Source organism: Megalobrama amblycephala, unplaced genomic scaffold, assembly GCF_018812025.1.
Source record: "Megalobrama amblycephala isolate DHTTF-2021 unplaced genomic scaffold, ASM1881202v1 scaffold466, whole genome shotgun sequence".
NCBI classification, from domain to species: domain Eukaryota; kingdom Metazoa; phylum Chordata; class Actinopteri; order Cypriniformes; family Xenocyprididae; genus Megalobrama; species Megalobrama amblycephala.
Genome location: NW_025953394.1, coordinates 126927 through 141386, shown reverse-complemented (window position 1 = coordinate 141386; position 14460 = coordinate 126927). Strand labels below are relative to the sequence as shown.

Here is a 14460-nt window from a genome sequence, read left to right as displayed (position 1 = left end):
GGTGATTTCTGAATTTTCTGTTAAAATTCATCAAAATGGTAGTGAATATATGAGGTGGAATTAGGTGGAAATGTCCTAACAGTAGGAAACACAAGAGTATACTTTGTACTTGGGACAACTCTTTGTTGTGTTTTTATATTTACACATTAACTGTTGTTTTCTTCTCATTTTAGATGCTGGACCAAAAAACATTCAGGCCACAGGATCCAAAGTGGAAACTTCTATTAAATCATGACTCTGTAATGCTGGAGACTGTGATGATGGAAAGAGGAGAAGATCCAGAAGTTCAGAGATCATGCAGAGATCTACTGATGTATCCCAGAGGAATGATTTATGGTCTATTTAATGTTCTGATGCAGTTAGAATTGGTCATTGTTCTGTTTTATTAAACATTTCATTATATTCTAACGTTCAATAGTTAAAAATTAGTAAGATTTTTGTATTAAAAAAATGTATACAGCAAGGATGCATTAATTGATCAAAGATTATGTTCATGTAAATAATGTGTTTGGATAATACTTGAGACGTGGGTTAATTTCTATCTTTATTGTCTTTCTATTGTAGACCAAAACACACATACACAAACCCATATATATTCCTGTGTATATATGCACAATGTGTTGTGTTCAGCCTGGATGAAAATTAGCATTGTGTTAAGAACAAATAAACCTCCATTAGATGAAGCTGACTGGATTACTGTGTTTTGACCGACACACCTTGAGAATAGCTAGAAATCAGTGAAATCAGTCACTTTTTCAGTCATACTAAATAAGTTGGGAAACTATTTTACTGAAAGTCGCAAGGCAGCACTGCAACAACAACTTTCTATTCATGTATGTTTCTGTGTGTGTCATACTGTATGTGTGCTTTTGTTTGGGTGAAAGCTGGAGAAATTAGGGCTGTCATGATAAACCCAATATTGTAATACAGCAATAACTGACAAGCCAACCGCAGAGGATGGCAAGCAGCCGCAAAAGGTGTTCACTTATTTATTATTTTTTTCAAGAGGTGCTGTCACTTTAATACACAGATCTAATATACACATGATTTCTTTCCCTGCTGTTCAGACATAACCAACGGTGTTAATGTGAATTTTGCATAACCTTGTGTGCATTTGACAGTTTAAGCACAATAAGACGTGAAAGAGTAGTTAGTTTAATTAATACTCAAGACGTGCCGTCTGACAGACAGCTTTCTGTGCGCGTGCTTCAGTTGTGTGTGCTCAGAAAACTAAATTAGTAGTTTAAACTGATATAGCTTTAATAAACTTTCAAATAATGCAAATAATAAACTTTCATAATGAAGAAGAACTGCTTATTCCTTAATGCTCACATATTCAACGAATCAAATAAACAAATAAATTAATGACTCATCGAATATGTGAGCATTACTGCATGTATATTGACACAATAATACTTCTGAGGTAAAATCAACTGAATTATGCTATGAAACACTCTGAAACACATCTACAATAATAATAAATATTGCTACTTGCAGAATTATTAATGCACAGCAATACCACACAGGGAAAAGCAGACTTTTAAGGAATAAATAAAGCCAGAAAACTCATATAACATATAACTCTGCTACTGGACGCTGCCGAAACAAAACTTTCTGCGTGTAACCCGTCCACCCAGGTTCTACTCACCCCACTCTGCGCGGGCCTCGAACCTGGGTGTGGGTGAGCCGTAGAGAGTAGCTATGCAATATCGCGTTCATTATCGCAGATGAATCGCCTTCGATAATGAACACAATATTGCGTAGCTTGTCAGTGAACTACGGCTCTGTCTATTAAATGCTGCTCCATTTGAAAGCAGGTGATGGCAATTTCGCGGTAATCAGGGAACCGGCTTTACTGACGAAATGCACGTGACAATCGCATGCAATATATTGCCCAGCCCTAGTGTGAGGTTGCATTAGTGCATGTGGCATGGGCAGCTTACACATCTGGAAAGGCACCATCAATGCTGAAAGGTATATCCAAGTTCTAGAACAACATATACTCCCATCCAGATGTCGTCTTTTTCAGGGAAGATCTTGCATTTTCCAACATGACAATGCCAGACCACATACTGCATCAATTACAACATCATGGCTGCGTAGAAGGACTGAAATGGCCAGCCTGCAGTCCAGATCTTTCACCCATAGAAAACATTTGGCGCATCATAAATAGGAAGATGTGACAAAGAAGACCTAAGACATTTGAGCAACTAGAAGCCTGTATTAGACTAGAATGGGACAACATTCCTATTTCTAAACTTGAGCAACTTGTCTCCACAGTCCCCAGACATTTGCAGACTGTTATAAAAAGAAGAGGGGATGCCACACAGTGGTTGGTAAACATGGCCTTGTCCCAACTTTTTTGAGATGTGTTGATGCCATGAAATTTAAAATCAACTTATTTTTCCCTTAAAATGATACATTTTCTCAGTTTAAACATTTGATATGTCATCTATGTTGTATTTTGAATAAAATATTGAAATTTTAAACTTCCACATCATTGCATTCTGTTTTTATTCACAATTTGTACAGTGTCCCAACTTTTTTGGAATCGGGTTTGTATTTATGAATGTGATTTCTGCATTTCACATTTTTTTCATAAATTTAGAATTAATTTTACAGCAAATGTTGATGAATCATGATTTGTTTGTAAAAATATTTGTACGCAGATTTCACACACAAATTTATGCATACATATGCTTAGTGAATGAGACCCCTTGTTTCATTCATAAACAAATCAGTGTTTTATTATAAATATTGTGATGTTGAGCCACACAAAATCCCTGCAAAGGAAATTCCTTCACTGCTACAGCCCTAGGAGAAAGTGTGTGCTTTCCACAGAAAAAAAACATAATCTTGTGGTAAAATCATGGAAATAATTTGTAATTTTTTTATCCTGTTGTTAGATTATTTGCTAGATCATTTTCTTTGTGGGTTTAGTTGTTTTGTTGTAGGTTGTAAGGACCTTATATTGAACTGTAAACGTGTCAAGACCTGCTTAGAACAACTTTAGCTGTGTGTTTACTGGAAAATAATTAGCACACCTTAGAATGTTGGTCAACCAATCAGATTCAAGCACTGAATATCTCTGAAGTATAACTAAAGCTATTCTTGTTACAAAACTCCACTAGCTTGACTTACTTGAGTTTGTCCAGTCTGTAGTTTGGATGGTTGAGTTTCTCAGAGAGCAGCTTGACTCCTGAATCTCCTGGGTGATTGTAGCTCAGATCCAGCACTCTCAGGTGTGAGGGGTTTGAACTCAGAGCTGAAGACACATAACCACAGCCTTCCTCTGCCACCATACAGCCAGACAGCCTACAAACACACACAGCAACAGCAAACATGATATTAGTTTGCCAATCAGATCAGTCACTATCACACACTTTTGCATTTGCAGGTATTTTCTATAAATTCAGTCACAAAATTAACAAAAGTGTCTGTGGAAATGTACTAGAGTAAAGGTATTCATTTACTTTTATTAATGTAGTGAAGTCAACAGATACTTGCATATATACTTGTGTGCATTATAGACCTTATGTAGCCCTGTCCCTTTTCAGCACTGTGCTCGTTGTCTTTTGACTTCCGGCTTGTATTTCCACGGCGATATTATGTATTTATGAATGAACTGCTTGTTTTAAAATATTGCCATATGATGCCATAGAAATATACAGGGCTACTGCTAAAACGGAAGTTCAAAGACAATATTTTAAAGATGGTGGCACACTTGTTTTTCTGGTAAATAAGGTCTATAGAATTTTTTTTCAATCATGTATATCTATTTCAGCCATTCAGTAGGCATTATTTATGTTTAACCATTTAAAAAAACTTAAATAACCTACTTTTTTCAAATGTCATTGTTTCTTTTTTCCAATTGAAAATATAGTTTACGTGATTCATTCAATTTTTAACTTAATATGATTACACAAAAAACATTGACAAAGTCCTTTGAAGGAATTTGTGCATAATTTACAATAAAATATTATTTACAAATAGTTCAAATTCAGTGAATTCTAGTTGCTAATAAATTCTTTATTCATTTTTCTTAAATACCTTTAAAAACTTTATTAAATAACTTTTGATTTGAAATAACTAAAGCTCTTTTTTAGCAGAAAACAACAGGGAGCTAATAACAAATAGTGAGACACATTAATGCTTCACAATTGCTTAGAAGACAAAATTCAAAAACTGGAAAAATTGGAAAAATGTTTTTTTTTTACGTCCATGTTATTAGTGGCCCAAACTCACTTGCAGGAGTTTGCAGTATTTACTGTGAATTGAGCTGCTATAAAATGCTGAAAACAGGATCATGAGCTTCTTGTGTGTAAATGAATACAGAGCCTCGCTTCACTCTGAAACATGCAAAATTTCAGAATGTATATTTATAAAAATACATAGCAACCTTCATAATTTGATAATCATAATAAGCCATATCCCATTCTCTGAGCCAGGCATTGTTAGAATTCTTCTTCTCTTCTTGATCTGTTTATCTGAATATTTTGTTGTCACCATTGTTGAGGTTTGTATGACAACTGTTTATATCTAAATGTGTAATGTTTAAAAAAAATTGTCAACTTGTCTAATTTTTAATGCATCACACTAATATTTTTATCACAACAACTGCATTTAACAGATTTTCACATTTAATACCACTACCACTCTTGTTATGGCAATTCATTGAGAGCAGATGTCACATTTAGTGGCAAAATTTAATGGTAGTTTTTTGTGATTTATGGAAAACCATTTACCTCAGTATCTGCAGCTGACATTTTGGACTCTTCAGTCCATCAGAAAGAAGCTTCACTCCTGAATCCTGCAGGTCATTGTTACTCAGGTCCAGCTCTCTCAGGAACATGTTTGAGGATTGTAGAGCTGAAGACAAACTCTCACAGGAATGAGCGGTGAGATTACAGAACTGTAGCCTGTGTAGAGTACAAAACAAACAGTGATATAATGGGTTTATCAGGCAGGGTTCTGAAGCACAGATAACTTTTGACTGTATCTTTAACTTTAGTGATGTAGTTATGTAGTTGAGGCAATAAAAACCAGATATATTCAATGATTTCTGAATTTAAGAATTTAAGGCTATAAAACAAAATTAAATGTCTTCCCTTAGATTATATAAGTGCAAAATGCTTCAGTAATTCAACTCTTCATAAAGCATTGGACCAGGGCGGTTTACCCACTATTTTATGTAAAGATCAAATGATTCATTTAATGATCCAGATTACCAAATCTGGATTATCAGTGCTCTGAATGGAACTACATATCATAAGGTAGGCCACTAGTTAAAGAATAACAGATAAAACAGTTATCATGGGGTTACATAAAGGTTACTTTAACATCCTGTTACATTTTCAAGTCTAATGACTGATATTTTGTTGCACACTACCATCCCTTTGATACTACAGCATGAAATCCAGCAGTATTATGATAATCAGGAACGCAAACTCACAGACATCAACAAACAGCACATGAAACTCATCAATGGTAACAATCAATTAAAAGCTTTATGCTGTAGTGCATGCTGGGTTACAGCAAAATACAAAACTCATCAATGGCTCCCAGCATGCACTGCATCAATAATAAGTTATGAAGCTGACTTTTATTTTTGCTGTCGTTTTTCTTGTGACTTTTTAAGAGCTTGTTTTGTGATGTTGAGTTGATCTGTTTATCTGAATATTTTGTTGTCACCATTGTTGAGGTTTGTATGATGAGTGTTTATATCTAAATGTGTAACATTTAAAAAATATTTGTACAAACGAATCACCTTGTCTAATTTTTAATGCATCACACTAATATTTTATCACAACAACTGCATTCAAGAGATTTTTACATTTAATGCCACTAACACTCTTCTATTTGCTTCATCATCAAACTACAAAATAGCACATGCTAAATTCATGATATGATCATGTTTTGAAAGTGGAGTGATGTCAGTGTTTCTTACTGAGCTGATCTGGATTCTTTGACCACCGGCAGCAGCTTCTGAAGTACTTCATCTGCTGTATATTGATTTCCAATAAACTTTTTTAGATCAAAAACTTCCATCGTCTGCTCTGATGTTAGCAACACGTAAACCAGAGCTGACCACTGTGAAGAAGAGAGTTTGGTTTCTCCTATTTTTCCAGATTTCAGATAGCGTTGGATCTCCTGCATCAGTGAATCATCACCCAGTTTATTCAGACAGTGGAACAGATTGATGGATCTCTCTGGAGAGTGATTCTCCCTAATCTTCTGTTTGATGTACTGAACTGTTTTCTCTTTGTTGTAGGAGCAGCTTCCTGTCAGTGTCAGTAGTTCTCGTAAGAGAGTCTGATTGGACTCCAATGAGAGACCCAGAAGGAAACGCAGGAAAAGGTCCAGATGTCCATTTTTACTCTTAAAGGCCTTATTTAGAGCTCTCTGATGCAACTCAGATAATGAATGATATTTCTTCTGGTTTGAAAATTTAGAAAATAAACTTTGTTTGTCAAACACATTTCTGTTCTCGTTTGTAAAGTAAATGTGTGCATATAGAGCTGCGAGATGTTCTTGAATGCTCAAATGAACAAAGCAGAAGACTTTCCCCTGATACAAGCCAAACTCCTCTCTGAAGATCTGAGTGCACAATCCTGAGTACACTGATGCTTCTGTCACATCAATGCCACACTCTCTCAGGTCTTCCTCATAGAAGATCAGGTTTCCTTTCACAAGCTGCTGAAAAGCCAGTTTCCCCAGTTTGAGAATCATGTCTTCATCTTTAACTTTCTTCTCATAGTCCTTCTCATGTTTGATGTTGGTCTGAATGATCAGGAAGTGTGTGTACATTTGAGTGAGAGTCTTGGGAATCTCTCCACTCTCTGCTTCACTTAACATCTTCTCTAGAACAGTGGCTGAGATCCAGCAGAACACTGGAATGTGGCACATGATGTGGAGGCTCCCAGATGACTTCAGGTGTGAGATGATCCTGTCGGCCAGACTCTGATCACTGATTCTCTTTCTGAAGTATTCCTCCTTCTGTGGCTCATTGAAGCCTCGTACCTCTGTCACTCAATGGACACACTCAGAGGGGATGAGATCAGCTGCTGCTGGTCTGGAGGTGATCCAGATGAGAGCAGAGGGAAGCAGATTCCCCACAATGAGGTTCTTCAGCAGCTCGTCCACTGAGGCTGATTCAGATATATTACACAGTTTCACTTTGCTCTTAAAGTTCAGAGACAGACGACACTCATCCAGACCATCAAAGATGAACAACAATTTATATTCACTGAATATTTCCATTTCTTTGGTTTCAGGGAAAAAGACATGAAGAAGATCTGAAAGACTGAGTGTTTTGTCTTTTATCAAGTTGAGCTCTCTGAAAGGAATTGGAAATATGAGCTGGATATCCTGATTCTCTTTCCCTTCAGCCCAGTCCAGGATGAACTTCTGCACAGAGACTGTTTTTCCAATGCCAGCGACTCCCTTTGTTAGCACAGTTCTGATGGGTTTGTCTTGTCCAGGTAAAGGTCTAAAGATGTCATTGCATTTGATTGGTGTGTCCTCTGTTGCTGCTCTCCTGCATTGTGTCTCAATCTGTCTCACCTCATGCTCATTATTGATCTCTCCACTTTCACTCTCTGTGATGTAGAGCTCTGTGTAGATCTCATTCAGGAGTGTTGGGTTTCCCTGCATTGCTGTTCCTTCATTCAGACACTGAAACTTCTCCCTCAGGTTTGATCTAAATGTGTTGAGGCTGGAGGCTTTATGACTGTAAAATAAAAACTCCACATTATTACATGGTTTAATAAGCACAATGCCTAGTTCTGTATCATATATTCAAATTTAAATATCTGTTATAGAAAAGTTTTACCTGAGACCAGGCTGAGTATCTCTACTCTTTAAACGTACTAGATGACCCTTAAACGCGTCACTCTTCATAGACACAAAGCTGGACACTGGTTCTGATCTCTTCTGGTGAACTGAGCTAAAACAGAGGGAGGTTAATACTTCAAACTACTGTATTTATCAACTAAATTATTTACTTATTAAAGAAATCACTTTAAAGTGTGTTACATTATAAAGATAAAAACACCCACAAAAAGCACAACAACCATGTAATCTCTTGTTGAAAATACATGATAATATAAAATGCCATACTATAATAATATTTTTTATAGAAATGTTATACCTGGGGTCAGTCAGTGTCTCTCCACTCTTAAAATGTACTGGCTGATTCATAGACATGTCACTCTTCATAGACACACAGCTGGACTCTGGTTCTGATCTCTTCTGATGAAATGAGCTAAAACAGAGAGAGATGAATGTGAATATTTCAAATTACTGTATTCAACCACTCATTTATTTATCACTTAAACATTTACAGGCTACAAGTTACAGGTTAAAGAGCACCTCTACAACCATTTCCTTCCATATATAGGCCTACATTATATGTGTGTGTGTGTGTGTGTGTGTGTGTCACAGATCCCTTGTTTCCCTGGACTACATTTCCCATGATCCTCCTGTTCTCCACACCTGCACTCACTTCCCTCGTCATCTCCCCATCATCACTCATCACCTGCACCTGGACTTGATTATCTTCACTGCCTTTATATTGCACTCACTCCCTTCACTCCTGATCCGTTCTCTGTTTTGTTAAGGTGTATGTCTGGTGTTCCTTGCCTTTGTTTATTAAAGAGCATCTATTATTGTGGAAATCCGTATCTGCCTCATCTCTCTACCAGCTACCCGTAACAGAAGAACGGACCCTTAAAACAAAAAAAAAAAGATGGATGCAATCTTCTGCTCCCGAGCTCCAGTTTCTCCCATGCCTCCCACTCCCATGAAGGCCACTGATTGTCTCATCGGGGTCCTGCAGGTTGGTCGTTCACTGGAGAGGTATGTGGAGGAGTTCGTTGAGCTTGCTTTTATGACTAACTGGTGAGACGGTTATTTGATCGCCCTGTTTCTGGACGGGCTGGATGACAACACTATCCATTTTGATGAACCTGACTATCGTTTTACCTTAAGCGAAACTATCAATTTAATTTTGTGTTTAAATGACTCCAAATTCCTTGTAGAAGAGGTTCAGGATGAGTGTTTGTTTCGTCCAGTTCGTCCAGAAACACGGTTGGCCAGGCCAGTTAGTCAGCCTCCGTCTTCCTCCGCATGCCCCTCCAGTGAATTCCTTGCCTGTTCCATGCTGGACCCACACTCCTCCGCTGGGTCCAGAAGGCGGAGGAAGAGAAGAAAGCCCAAGCAATCTCCAGTCTCCGCTGAGCCTTCTCCAGTCTCCCCTGAGCCCTCTCCAGTCTCTGCCGAGCCTGCTCCCATCCCTACGGGAATTTTAATTGTACATGAGGGGATGGACTGGCCCTCTGCTCCAGCCGCCGAGCTATTATCTCCAGTCTCGGCCACCGAGCCATTATCTCCAATCTCAGCCGCCGAGCCAATGTCTCCAGTCTCCGCCGAGCCAATGTCTCCAGTCTCCGCCGAGCCAATGTCTCCAGTCTCCGCCGAGCCAATGTCTCCAGTCTCCGCCGAGCCTATTTCTCCAGTCTCCGCCGAGCCCTCTGCTCCAGCCGCCGCCGCCGAGCCCTCAGCTCCAGCCGCCACCACCGAGCCCTCAGCTCCAGCCGCCGCCGCCGAGCCCTCAGCTCCAGCCGCCGCCGCCAAGCCAGCCGCTCCAGTCTGCCATGAGCCCGCTCCAGCTACGAACTTTGAACTTTGTGTTTCCCCGCTGGGCTCCAGTCCTAAAACTGTGTTCCCTCCCTGCCTCCCTCTCCCACCTCCTCCCATTTGTCTCTACACTTCACCTCCTCCTCAAGACCCCTCGTCCAGATCTCCACCTCGGTCCTCTGGTCGATTACCTTCACCCTGGCTCCAACCTCCCTCGTCTCCACCATGGCCCATCTGTCCACTAGTCTCACCAGTCTCCACCCTGCCTCCGGTCACACTTTGGTCCCTCGTCAGCCTGCCCTCGCCTCTGGACTGCACTCCTCAGTCTTCGCCCCGTCCCTCAGTCTCAGTTGGCCTCCTCACTCCCTCCTGTGTTCCCTTTGTTGTGTGTCGTCTGGTTTCTACTGCGGCCTTCTGGAGCCCCGCCTGCGCTTCGGTCGGTGGAGCCAATGTTTCCGCCATCTCCCGCCGGTCCTTCAGCGCCGCCTGGGCTCGACGGCAGTAAGGCTTCGTTTAATGCTCTTGACCTGCCATGGCTGCCCTCGGCCCCTGACCCGCCATGGCTGCCCTCGGCCCCTGACCCGCCATGGCTGCTCTTGGACCCGCCCTGGAGACCTCCACTCCAGTCCGCTCCTGCATGAGGTCTCCAGGGTGCCCACCCCCCTCCCGGTTGTTCCATCCACGGCGCGAGGACGCGCCTACCGGGAGGGGGGGTAATGTCACAGATCCCTTGTTTCCCTGGACTACATTTCCCATGATCCTCTTGTTCTCCACACCTGCACTCACTTCCCTCGTCATCTCCCCATCATCACTCATCACCTGCACCTGGACTTGATTATCTTCACTGCCTTTATATTGCACTCACTCCCTTCACTCCTGGTCCGTTCTCTGTTTTGTTAAGGTGTATGTCTGGTGTTCCTTGCCTTTATTAAAGAGCATCTATTATTGTGGAAATCCGTATCTGCCTCATCTCTCTACCAGCTACCCGTAACAGAGTGTGTGTGTGTGTGTGTGTGTGTGTTACATTATAAAGTAAACATAAAAATACCCACAAAAAAAGCACAACAAGCATGTAATCTCTTAATACACGATAATATAAAATGCCATACTATAATTATATATATATTTTTTAGTAATGTTATACCTGAGTCCAGTCCGTGAATCTCCACTCTTAAAATTTACTGGCTGATCCCTAGACATGTCACTCTTCATAGACACACAGCTGGACTCTGGTTCTGATCTCCTCTGATGAACTGAGCTAAAACAGAACATCCTTTATGATTACAATCATCTTTAAAAAAAAACAATAATGAAAAGCACTTGAGGCATATTCTTATCAATAAATGTTACATTTTCTGTTTTTTATTTTTTATTTTTTATTTTTTTTGTAGACAGTCATTTCATCTAAAACATTAAAAGATTAATGTTAGTCAAAGCACCTGCATCCTGGAAAACAATCTTCATTTCTGGTTCTTTGTGTGTCATCCATGATGGATCTGAACAGGAAGTGACAAACAATCACAAAAACTAAAGTAATCCTTTATAACTCAGCTGAATGATGTTGAGCTGGAGAAATACATCACAATCACTCAAATACATAAGGTTAGTCATGTAAACACAAATGCTCTTAAGACTTTTGTAGAAAAGTCAGAAACAAGTAGCCTACTACGGGACAATTTAGGATGAAAAATATCATACATACTGATTCACAGAAATCCTACAGCTTTATCATCGAGTAGCTACACATAATTCCTGTCTAAACTTTTATTAACGATACTAGCTTATTACAGTTTTAAACATATTCTTTCTGGTTAATGATCAATTCTGGCCGTTTAAAATGGCGAAACATCAAAAAGATTTACTTTCACTTTCATTTATGACGAGGTGAAATGACTAGTAGAGGGCGTGGCCAGGTAGGTAGCTGGAGTGTGAGAAGCCAAACGCACCAAATGTAGGACGGGACGTGTCATCTCCGCGGTTCAGTGGACCGAGCCGCGCGACCGACACTGACTGCATTCGCGCGCGGTGGGCTTCATGTGTGAGACGAGAGCCCAGCGAACGCTTTTACAGACTATCCATGTGACAGATTCATTGTGCTGCTGTCTGCAGGGTTTTCCTGCTGCTTCACACGCGTCATTTACTCCAAGATCCATTCATAGCGAGATTGATCAGGATCCACAGGGAAAACTGGAGTCCATGATGTAAATATGAAGCCTTTTATTGTGCGTTCATCCTGAGAGAACTGACTCGTGTATGATCTTCTCATTTATCCAGTTATTTTATACCGTTTTATAGTAAATTCTCATCGTTTGCATTCTTCTTTTGTTTTGTTGATCTTTGTCTGTTTTGAATTCATCATCATGACCTGAAGGTCGTCATCATCTTTATGATTGAGGGCATTTTTGATCATTATTTATTTTTAAGTTAAATGATTTTAACATGCTTTTTACTGTTTATTGTAGAATCAAACACTAGGAAATCCTTTGAGCGCAGTCACACATGCATATTTCTGCTCTGAATTCACCTTTAATAAATGTCACAGTTGAATTATGGCGGACAGCAGGTTAAGATGCTGACAGAAGTGTGAGTTATAATCTGATCAATAACAGGCTTGAAGGGACAGTTCACCCACAAATCAACATTCAGATTGTCTTCTTTGATTCTGTTTTCAAGCTACAATCATATTCTGCTTGTACTTTAACAGTTCGCTCAGTGTGTTTTCATTTCATTTGTGATTCGTTTGAATTATTGATCCCCTGAGATTGTCAGGAGAATCCAGTCCGAACACACTTCAGTTTGTTTGCATCAGGATTGAGTCCAGATTATGATATTAGTTGTAGGAATCTTGAACATTAAGGCACAAAAACAAACATCCGTCACCGAACTGAACTCATGTGGAAAGACTGAACTTTTCAAGGAGCCAAATCATCTTTTTAACAATGCTGTGATTTTGAAAACTTTGTAGAAATTGCATGACTTTATACGAGGGTGCAGCGCCCCGTCCTGACCAGCATCATGTGACACAGCTGTCAGTGGCGGCCGAGAGATTTCAGCAATAAAACTGACCTTATTTACAGCAACTGTGTGTGTGTGGGTGTGTGTGTGTGTGAGGTGAGTGAAGTATGTACTCCGTGTACGTATTTTCATTTTTAGTGTGTGTAGAATGTACGAGCAGATTGGCGTTGATCGTGTGACCTTCGATGAAGCATTCTGAAATCACACTGGATAACATGGATTATCTTCACTATATGCTGTCATTAAAACAAATACAAACATATAATGAAAAATATGGAAATGATTGTAAACTTCTGAAAACAACTGCATTAACTTAGGAAATTGAGTACAGTTTATTACAAAGTGTTTATTGAATTAACAAAACAAGGATTTAAAATTTACTAAATTTTAATTATAGTAATTAAAACTGTTTTTCTGATGAAGGTCCCTGCTTTATTATTTATTTAATTTTTTTATTAAATGTTTGGTGGAAAAAACAGTAACAACAATTGTCATCATTGTCGTATCATAACATTAACAATTAGCCAGAGTATGGTCTCGGCTTTATTTATTTAATTTTCTTTTTTAATTGAAGAAAATATCAAAAACAATCAATATAAATAAAATACAACATTTCAAATGCTAGGGAGAGGTATAAACAATATTATAAGAATACTTTAAAAGAGAGTAGGCCTACATGCTTGTAATAGAGTTTTGTTCGAGGGCAATATTGATTAATATTAACTTCACAAAGTTAATAATTAACTTCACTTTGTTTTTAAATGCTATAAAACATATTTTCCCCCCTGAAAATTTACACATATGAATGTGAAATTTAGTCATTAAAAAAATAATAATAACGGTCTCATACACACTGTTATAACGTCATTCTCGTCACGTGGTCGCAAATTTGAAACACGCAAGCCATTATTTGACTCCAGACCAGTCTTCTTTCGCTGTGATTTTGTTTAATCAAACAAATAACACACATTTTTGACAAACTGTCCACGAACGCAGCGCCAGTTTAGTTTTTTTCCGTAAGTAGAATAGGGAAGGTGTAGGACATACAACGTAAGCTTTTTAAAGAATGCAGAAACCAGAAGTACGTTCAAGGCGATATTTTGTGTTTATAAAGCATATACAGTTGTATTTTTGTAGAAAATTATCGATGGTTTCTCTAGATAAGACTCTTATTCCTCGTCTGGTATCATTTAAAGCTCTTTGAAGCTGCACTGAAACTGTAATTTTGACCATTTGGAGACCACTGAAGTCCACTATAAGGAGAATAATCCTGGAATGTTTTCCTCAAAAACCTTAATTTCTTTTCGACTGAAGAAAGAAAGACATGAACATCTTGGATGACATGAGGGTGAGTAAATTATCAGGAAATTTTATTTGAAAGTGAACTAATCCTTTAAAGACATTTATATGTTTGCCTCACACTTTCTGTTTTGCAACCAATGCAGATCTAGAATCCCATCAAAGGTCTAAGCATAATGTAATGTCGACAATTCACCTGTTTTTCAGTTACCGACGATTACAAGTATCTTCTCCACTTCTGTGCCCTGTAAGTGCCCATCGGGCCATCTGATCATTCTGATTGGCTGTTCAGCTACTGCCACCTGCTGGTACGGAAAGGCATTTCATCTTACGCAGGCGCAGAACTGACGTGCTACTTGGCTGTCAGTTTGGTGTGTCAGGGCAACTTTGGACCCAGACGCTGCTGATGTGAGCCAACCCCGCAGTCTGCTTTCGCTGCCACTAGTTCGTCGGTGTCGGCTTGGTGTGTCCCTGCCTTTAGTCTATGCTGTGTTCAATTGATGAATGAAC

At 39.2% G+C, this 14460-nt stretch overlaps 2 protein-coding genes across 2 annotated transcripts; both read right to left on the bottom strand.

The window, feature by feature from the left end:
• Window positions 1–2620: 2620 nt before the first annotated feature.
• Window positions 2621–7025, bottom strand: LOC125261698 (protein NLRC3-like). The gene is made up of 3 exons (XM_048180263.1): window positions 5948–7025; window positions 4746–4919; window positions 2621–3315 (listed from the first exon to the last, which is right to left on the bottom strand). The coding sequence occupies exons 1-3, from the start codon at window positions 6904–6906 to the stop codon at window positions 3138–3140; spliced, it is 1311 nt and encodes a 436-aa protein (XP_048036220.1). The 5' UTR covers window positions 6907–7025; the 3' UTR covers window positions 2621–3137.
• On the bottom strand, window positions 7025–11498 carry LOC125261699 (NACHT, LRR and PYD domains-containing protein 3-like). The gene is made up of 6 exons (XM_048180264.1): window positions 11339–11498; window positions 11076–11132; window positions 10781–10894; window positions 8150–8263; window positions 7832–7945; window positions 7025–7729 (listed from the first exon to the last, which is right to left on the bottom strand). The coding sequence occupies exons 2-6, from the start codon at window positions 11123–11125 to the stop codon at window positions 7030–7032; spliced, it is 1092 nt and encodes a 363-aa protein (XP_048036221.1). The 5' UTR covers window positions 11126–11132; window positions 11339–11498; the 3' UTR covers window positions 7025–7029.
• Between the last annotated feature and the right edge of the window lie 2962 nt (window positions 11499–14460).